General features: G+C 37.7%; 1 protein-coding gene across 1 annotated transcript; it reads right to left on the reverse strand.

Moving 5' to 3' along the window:
• Positions 1-1,327: 1,327 nt before the first annotated feature.
• Positions 1,328-1,744, reverse strand: LOC111242276. The gene has a single exon (XM_022784792.1). The coding sequence runs from the start codon at positions 1,742-1,744 to the stop codon at positions 1,328-1,330; it is 417 nt and encodes a 138-aa protein (XP_022640513.1).
• Positions 1,745-9,791: the final 8,047 nt, after the last annotated feature.

Raw genomic sequence — 9,791 nt, forward strand, 5'->3', positions numbered from 1 at the left:
AAAATTGTCTTTCCACTTTTTCATCAAATAGTTCAACATTTTCAAAACTCATTTTCCTCACAAGTTATTATTCAATTCAGATTTTCAGTGAAATCCTATCAAAATGCATGCATGCTTTCAATCCAATTCAATTCACATAATCACATATTTCCCAACAGATGTTTTATTCNTGAATGATCAATCCACTAAGCATAGATGTAAACATGGAATTCACAATTCTCACCAAGCAAGTGTTTCACTCAATAACTCAAGTGTTTAAGAGGACACTCCACTCTCAACTATTCACATGTGACATAAAACAAAATTACCCTTCATCTAAAGCAATCAACATTCTTACATGCAAATGTCATCACAAGGACTTTTCCAAGGCTTATAATGAGGCTGGGCTAACAAGAAAAATTGGTTTTTCTGCATCACAAAATCCTTGAGTCAAGAGAGCTATTTTAACATTCAAAGTTGAAGTACAAACTCTCTTTTTCACCAATCTAACTCATTCCCAACTTCTTCCCTTTTCTTTTTATTTTTACATTGAGCTCATCTTTCATGCTTTTTCTTTTCTTTTTTTTCTTTTCTCATGCATTTTTCTTTTCCACTTTTGAGCTCAATGCTTCTCTTTTGCCTTTTAACTTTCCCCAACAACCCCAAACTTGAACCTTTTCAATACATACAATTATTCTCAACCCAACTCAAGGTAATTAAATCAAAACAAGGGTTTTTATCCTGTTTAAGGCCAAGGTTCAAAAAGGGTATAACATTTAATCACTTTGGGCAAAAATTTGGCTAAGTAAGGGCTTCCAAACATGGCCTTGATCATATGACATAAACATGCAATTCAATCAATTACCAAGACTCAGGCATTATCATTAATGCTTCCCTGTGACCAATACATATATTAGTGAAAACTCTGGAGCTCAATACCTCACACAACATGCTTTCTCACACATTATTCATACATCCTGCTTAGATTCATAATCACAATCATAAGCCACCACACATCTGTTCACATAGTTAGTGAACCATTCCCCTGGATATCAACATGCACACAGTCTCAATCATCAACCACATTCAATCATCATCAAATAACTCATCATGCAATATCATCACACCATCATCAGAGTCAATGTACAAGCCAAGCATATACGCAAAAGTAAAGTTCACCTAATCTACAAATCCAAAGTACAAAAGAAAATGAAAAACCTGGGTTGCCTCCCATTAGTGCTTGTTTAACGTCACGAGCCTGACCCAAACCTCATGGATCCACCAACATCATCAACCGTGGAGAATTGCTCCACTTCTCCTCCTAAATAATGTTTAAGCCTTTGACCATTTACCACCCAATCTGCTGCTGACCATCATCATTTGGATTCTCCAACTCCACAGCTCCATTTGAAAATACATGCTTTATCACAAAAGGTCCTGACCATTTTGATTTCAACTTCCCAAGAAATAACTTCAACCGTGAATTAAATAATAACACCTGCTGCCCCGGGTTGAAAACTCTTTTTACCAGCTTCCTGTCATGATAAAATTTCACCTTTTCTTTATAACTCCTAGATGAGTCATATGCATGTAACCGCATCTCTTCAAGCTCCAACAATTGATTTCTACGCTTGCTTTGAGTCTCATGAGGGTCAAGGTTTAAAAAGTTTAAAGCCCACAAAGCCTTATGTTCCATGTCTACTAGAAAATGACATGCTTTCCCATATACCATCTGAAAAGGTGATAACCCCATGGAAGTCTTCATAGCTGTCTTGTATGCCCAAAGAGCATCATCTAATTTATGTGACCAATCTCTTCGTGAAAAAACAACTGTCTTCTCTAATATCCTCTTGATTTCTCTGTTAGAAACCTCAGCTTGACCATTTGTTTGCGGATGATAAGGTGCAGTCACTTTATGTTTCACCCCATAATGTTTAAGTACCTTGGCAAGCTGAGCATTACAAAAATGAGACCCCCCATCACTGATAAGTACCCTGGGGGTTCCAAAACGTGAGAAAACTTGCCTTTTCAAAAATTTAATCACCGTGTTAGCATCATTCTTGGGACATGCTAGAGCTTCAACCCATTTACTCACATAATCAACAACCTCCAAAATATATTCATTATTAAAAGATGGTGGGAAAGGCCCAACAAAGTCAATACCCCAACAATAAAAAACTTCAACTTCCAAAATACCTTGTAATCGCATCTCATGTGTTTTTGAAATAGCTCATGTCCTTTGACAATTGTCACAATTTCTAGCTTGATTATGAACATCTTTAAACAAGGTAGGCTAATAAAATCCTGACTGAAGAATTTCTGTAGCCGTTTGCTCTCCATTATATTGCCCTCCATAAGAAGAGTTATGAAAATGCCAAAGTATCTCTTCTGCTTCTTCCTTCATTACACATCTTCTCAAAAGATTATCTGCTCAAATCTTGAATAAATACAGATCATCCCATATAAACTGCTTAGCATCAGAATAAAACTTCTTTCTCTGTTGCCAATTTAATTCCTCAGGAATAACGCCTGTAGCTTTAAAATTAGCCATATCAGTAAACCATGGCCTCTGCTGAATATGCAAGAGAGTTTCATCTGAAAAAGACGCCGAAATTTATTTCTCCTTGCTTGTTACTTCAGTGTTGACTAACCGAGATGAATGATCAGCAATTAAATTTTCATTTCCCTTTTTATCACGAATCTCTAAGTCAAACTCTTGTAATAAAAGCATCCACCTGATTAACCGTGGCTTTGAGTCTAGCTTTGTCAATAAATATTTTATAGCCACATGATCCATATAAATTATCACTTTACATCCAATCACATAAGATCTAAATTTCTCCAGTGCATAGACTATAGCCAAAAATTCTTTCTCTATAGTAGCATAATTTAGCTGGGCTTCATTCAAAACTTTACTAACATAGTAAATAACATGAAATACCTTTTCTCTTCTTTGACATAACACAACCCCTATGGCATAATCATTGGCATCACACATAAGCTCAAAGTCTTTATCCCAATCTGGAGCTACAATTACTAGAGCAGAAATCAAGCTTTTCTTTAAGACATCAAAAGCTTGCAAACATTACGAACTCATCTCAAACAGTGTATCTTTAACAAGCAAATTACTCAATGGCTTAGCAATCTTCGAAAAATCTTTAATGAATCTCCGATAAAACCTAACATGGCCCAAGAAACTCCGGATTCCTTTCACATTTGTTGGTGGTGGAAGCTTTTCGATAACCTCCACTTTTGCCTTGTCTACTTCAATCCCCCTGGCTGAAATCTTGTGTCCCAACACAATTCCTTCTGTAACCATAAAATGGCATTTCTCCCAATTCAAAACAAGATTCATTTGAACACACCTTTTAAGAACAACATCCAGGTTGATCAAGCATCTTTGAAAAGAATCTCCGAACACTGAAAAATCATCCATGAAGACTTCTATGATTTTCTCCATAAACTCCGCAAAGATTGCTTGCATGCACCTTTGAAATGTAGCAGAGGCATTACATAATCCAAATGGCATTTTTCTATAGGCAAATGTACCAAAAGGACATGTAAAGGCTGTTTTTTCTTGATCTTTAGGATCCACCACAATTTGATTATATCCAGAATAGCCATCAAGGAAGCAATAATATGCTTGTCCAACCAATCTTTCTAGCATCTGGTCCATAAAAGGTAAAGGAAAATGATCCTTTCTGGTAGCTGTATTTAGCTTTCTGTAGTCAATACACATTCGCGACCCAGTAACTGTTCGTGTAGGGATCGATTCCTTTTTCTCATTATGAATCACCATCATTCCCCCTTTCTTTGGAACCACTTGAACTGGACTCACCCATTTACTATCAGAGATTGGATAAATGATTCCTGCTTCTAATAACTTCAACATTTCCTTTCTCACAACTTCTTTCATAACAGGATTCAGTCTCCTCTACGGCTGAGCTACCGGCCTATAATCGTTTTCCATAAGAATTTTGTGCATACAGTATGTGGGGCTTATACCATTAAGATCTGCAATTGACCAGCCTATAGCACCCTTATTTGCTTTTAAAACTTCCACCAACTTTTTTTCTTCTTCTAGAGATAATGAAGTACTAATAATAACTGGCTTTACTCCATTATCTTCCAGAAATACATATTTTAAATGTTCTGGTACATCCTTCAATTCAAGCTTGCTCTCTTTCACTTTTTCTTTGGGGTCAATTTTTTCAAAACTAGCCTTCTCTGTTGACATTTCCTTTGTTGCCTCCAAGTCACGACCACATTCTTCAATCATTTTATTCTCCTCTTCATGTAAATCTTCACATTCATTAGTGCGAGTCCTCTCCAATATAGATGCATTTCGCATTCTCTTTTCTTGCAGCATACAAAGTTCTTCTGCAATGTCTATTTGGAAGCATGACTTATCATCTTTAGGATGCCACATCGCTTGAAAAACGTCAAAATTTACCTCTTCATCCTGTACTCTGACTTTCAGATTACCATTTTCAACATCAATTAAGATCCTGACTGTCTTCATAAAAGGTCTTCCAAGAATCAAAGGTGCATCTACCTTTTCCTCCATCTCCATAACAACAAAATCCACCAAGAATAAAAATTTATCCACCTTGACTATCACGTCTTCAGCTACTCCATATGGATATTTAAGAGGTCTGTTTGCCAATTGAAGAGTCATCCTTGTTGGCTTAAGTTCTAATCCTCTGATCTTTTTGAACATAGAAAGAGGCATTAGATTAATGCTAGCTCCCAGATCAATCAAAGCTTTCCCCACTTCTAACTCTCCAATAGTGCATGGAATAACAAAACTCCATGGATCTTGTAATTTAGGAGGTAATCTCCTTTGTATGACTGCACTACAATTTCCTTATACTTCAATGGTTTCCTTTTCAACATATTTCCTCTTTTTCATGAGAAGTTCTTTTAAAAATTTGGCATATGATGACATTTGCTGAAGTGCCTCAGAAAACGGTATAGTTATTTTCAACTTCCTAAAAGTCTCCATGAAGCACTCCAACTGCTTTTCCTTCTCCCTCCTAGAGTTTGTCTTTGGATAAGGCAAAGGTTTAACATACTCCCTCTCTTTTTATTTCACAACCTCTTCTTCCTGACTATTACCCTCATCTCTCAAATTTTTATTCATCATATTTTTCTCTCTCTCACTCTTCTCCCTCTGATCACTCTTTTTTTCAACACTCTCTTTTTCTGCCTCTCTTTTCTCAATTTTTCTTTCCTCCAATACTCTCCCACTTTTGGTAATCATCTCACATGCTTCACTATTCTCCACACGATCAACATATAACACACTACTATTCACGACTCTCTGAAAGATCTCTTCAGATTCTGCACTCCTCTGTACTGGCCTGAATTGAGGATGCTCTGAGATTCTTGAAGCTGTTATAATTTCCTGTGGTAAAGAAGACAATTTTTGCACAATTGTCTCCAACTGCTGAGCAATTATCTTGTTTTGTTCCATCATTAAACTATGATTCTGTGACAATGAGGTTTCCTGAACAAAATCAGCATTTTCACTATGTGTTTCCTCATTATCTGCCATACTCTCAATCAACTCAAAAGCCTCATCCTCAGTCTTCCTCTTTTTGTCACCTCCGGTTGCAGAATTTAACATCATCTTTGATTGCATATTTAAACCTCCAAAGAATGCAAGAACTATAGTTGTCTTGTCAAAGCCATGGACTGATGTCTTCCTCAATAAGCCCTTGAATCTTTCCCAGGCTTGACCAAGAGTCTCCTCCATGCCCTGTTTGAATGATGATATCTCCAACCTTCCCTGACTAACTTTGGACTGTGGAAAATATTTATTGACAAACTTAGTTGCCACAGTCTCCCATGTAGTGAATATTCCTTCAGGAAAGGAATTCAACCATGTCTTAGCACTGCCTCCCAATGAGAATGGAAACAAGCTAAGCTTTACTCATTCATCTAGCACTCCCGTCATCTTCACAGTGTTACAGATTTCACTAAACGTTGTCAAATGATCATATGGGTTCTCATTTGACAAGCCGTGAAACTGGTTGCTTTGCACCAGATGGATAAGCGCTGGATTCATCACCATGTTAGTTGTATGGTCTGTTGGCATGGCTATGTTGTTGAAGTGGAAAGGGCCAACAAGATTAGATTGATCTGCTAGAGTGCGTCTTGAAGTAGGTTGCTCAATTGGCATCTCCTCTGCTCTTTGTTCTGGTGAAGGTGATAATAATCTGTTAGGAGAAGGAAACAAATCCCTAGATGGGCGTATGACTCTCCTTGCCCTTGTTTCACTCAAGCCTTCAAGAAGAGGTTGCGTATTTTTCTTGCTCCTAGTATGTCTAGTCTCCTGCATGCACAAGAAACAAAAACCCTAGTAGCACTTTTATATAAAATAAAACAAAAACAAAAACAAAATCAAACTATATACAATCAAGTCAAATTAAATCAATTTACACTACTAGAAAAGTTAAACCACGAATCCCCGACAATGGCGCCAAAAACTTGTTAAGTCCCTGGCAAGTGTACCAGATCGTTATCAAGTAATATAAAATGGGTAAGTCCGAGTATCGTTTCCCAAAGGACTCTTAGGCCTTAACTTTCATGTACACCAATCGCATAAGACTTGAGAAAAGAATTAAATTTAGGTTTTGTATGCAAGACGAAAATAAACATGCAAAATGCAATGAATCAATTGGATAGAAGAAACTATGGATGAATGAAGTTGTTGGGGTTTAAAATTTCATTTTATCCACCCTCTTATATTACTCTTCTTATCTACTTTGCTTATTTATCATATAGTCATGCAAACTTTCTTAGTCTACCCTAAACTCAATCTCTTGGCGAAAAGAGCCTATTACTAATTACTGGCTTGCTATCTTTAGCCTCCCTTAGTAACTAATAATGCATGATAAACGGAATCAAAATACAATTGATCGTCCTAACCCTATCTCTAGGTGGTATTAGCATAATCAAGGAAATCCCCCCAGTTCATGACATTACTATATGTCTCCGTATCAATAAAGACAAATAACATTTACCGAATGAGTTAAACGATAAAAGCATTAAGCAAAGGTAAGGAACCCAACGATTGATAAAGTAAGCATATGCAAGCATATAAAGAAGATAAGAATTTTGATATAAGAGAGTTTCAAAAGATTAAATCGTTCCCTAACAACAAAGGGTTTAGTTCACTATGGACATGGTGAAACTAGATGAAATATAATCAAAGAATGGAAGAATAAACCCTAAATTTGGTAGATTGGAGCCTAAGCATCCAAGGAACCTCCTCCAAGGTGGGTAGAACTGCTCTGGATGTCTCTGCCTGCCAAAAGATTCCTTTTGAAATCGCACTGGGTCTATTTATAGACCAAAAAAGTAACAAAATTTAAGCTCACTAAAAACAGATAACCGCTCAGCGCCTAATTAAATTGCTCAGCAGTTTCTCTCCAGCCGCGCCACCGCTCAGCGGTCAGTTTAACCGCTGAGCGGTTTGCCTCTAATCGCTCTGGCCGCTCAGTGTTGGTTTTGGCCGCTAAGCGATTCACTTGACTCTTCTTTTCATCCTTTTTCTTCTTCGTTCATGAGTCTAAGTCCACCTTGCTTCACTTCCATCTTCAATTCTCATCAAAATCCTGTAAAACAATGCAAAAACAAACATAATGTCTCGAAAACCAACTTTTGACTCTCACATGACTCAACTAAGTGGTTTACTTGATTTTAAGCTCATTCTAAGCCACAAATGATGTGTTTTGATATCAAATTCAAGCATGAAAATAACAATTTTTAAACTGTTATCACTCATGTCTATGGGAGAGGAACTTGTTAAAGTAGAAACTATCTAGTTCCCTTTTCTTATTTCCTATGGTTTTGATCCTCTTGCTTGATGAGGAGGCTATCCCTACATCAAATACAATTCACAAGACCAAAAGAAATTTCATTAAGCATTAGTACATCACGAAACCTCTTCTAAACACACTGCTTATCACTATTAAGGGCAAAATAGGAGCCCCCATTACCACCTACAACCAGAAAACACAGAAAAACACAATATGCAAAAGTCGCGCTCAGCGGTAATTGACGTTGAGCGGTGACAGGCATTTCTGCATAAAACACCCTAGTTGCTTTAATCTCCACCCACATGCAATTTTTCCAATTCTTGACTTCAATCATACATTTTAATTGGTCTAAACAGTGACTTTTGCAATCAATTATGCACAAACATCAAAAACCCTAAAGAATCATGCTTAGACAACCATTCTCATACAAAAGCATGCTCTCAAAACCCTAGAATGTAAAATGTATGTACTTACTTGGGTGGAGATGCTCAAATGTGTGCAAAATGCTTTATGAATGTGGAAAAATCAACCCTAAACAGCTGTGCTCTCAGAAAACCCCAAACGTTTTTGAAGAGGTGGTGCAAAAATGGTGGAGGAAGGGTTTTTATGAAGAGGGGTGAAAGGAAAACTGAAGAGAATGCTCAGGAAAATACTTGAGAGTGGAAAAAATGAGTGAGGGTCAAATAGAGAGGTTAGGGTGAGACCTAGGGTAAGTAAAGTGAGCAATGGGCCAACTCACGCTAGGCCCAAAATTTTAAAACCCAAAAATCAATCTGCAGTACTAGCGCTCAACGCCAGTTACCGATGAGCGGCATGTGCGAGATCAATTTTCCCTCTTCCTAGATTGCCCTAAGCGTCATTGAACAATGCCTCTTAAATTCAACTTTCAAATTTTGAATTTCATGCAACTTCCACTCATTCCACTAAAAAATTTAACAATCAAACCTCTAAAATGCATCTAGAACAGAATCAAAACAAACAAACACAGATAAACACAATCAACTGAGTTTCCTCCTAGGTAGCGCTTGTTTAACGTCACGAGCCTGACCTAAACTCTTTCTAGCACCCATTTGTAGGTGCAAACCTTCTTACCATCACCCATCAGTAGGTGTACCTTCCTGGTATCCTTCAGTAGATACTTAACCATCTAGTATCCATCAGAAGATGCTATACCCAATAAATAATGTTCCTAAATATTTAAAATTACATCACCAAAATAAAAATCAAAGAAGTCAATGTTTTTAAATCACTAGGGTGCCTCCTAGCAAGTACTCTTTTAACGTCATTAGCTTGACCTAATAAATCTCACGTTCCATTTCCAATGTTGGTGTTTCTCTTGCTTTCATCACACTGATAAAGGTTGAAAAATAGTTATTTTCATATGTCAATTTGGACCGAATTACGCCCTTTACTACTTGGAATGAGCCTAGAATCAAGCAAAACTCAATAAATGAGTCCGTAGAGAGTCAAAAGTTGTTTTTAGCGATTTTATGCTTGTTTTGCATTGTTTTGAAGCTATTTTGAGAAAGTGAAGAATGGAGTTAAAGATACAGGTCATTGACTCAAGAAAAGAGCAAAAATATGAAGATTCGAAGAGTCGACACACCGCCCGGAGGTTTAAGTGTGCCGCCGGGCGGCCCAGGACGAGGAGTAGGCATGGCGATTGACGTTGGGCGGTTCTGAGGGAAACCGTCGGGCGATGGCGATTGCCGTCAAGTGGTTTGGAGGATTATGGGAAACCACCGGGCGACACACTTAAACCGCCGGGCGGTGGCTCGTTGGGCCTGGGCCTGTTTTCTGATGCGCTCCTCACCTATATATACCCCTATTGCGAGTTCAGAGTCATTCTTTTGACAGGGGAGAACGGCCAGACCCAATTTCGCTCTCTGGAGAGGATCTCTTGGATGCTTAGGATCCTTTTCATCTTTTCTAGGGTTTGCTCTTCCATTCTTCTTCCATTTTTCATCTAGTTTCACCATGTCTATG

This window comes from Vigna radiata, chromosome 8, assembly GCF_000741045.1.
Source record: "Vigna radiata var. radiata cultivar VC1973A chromosome 8, Vradiata_ver6, whole genome shotgun sequence".
NCBI lineage: Eukaryota > Viridiplantae > Streptophyta > Magnoliopsida > Fabales > Fabaceae > Vigna > Vigna radiata.

What these genes read in the sequence shown, in the direction of transcription:
- LOC111242276 (XM_022784792.1), bottom strand. Translation starts at nt 1,744, where the DNA reads ATGAAGACTTCCATGGGGTTATCACCTTTTCAGATGGTATATGGGAAA.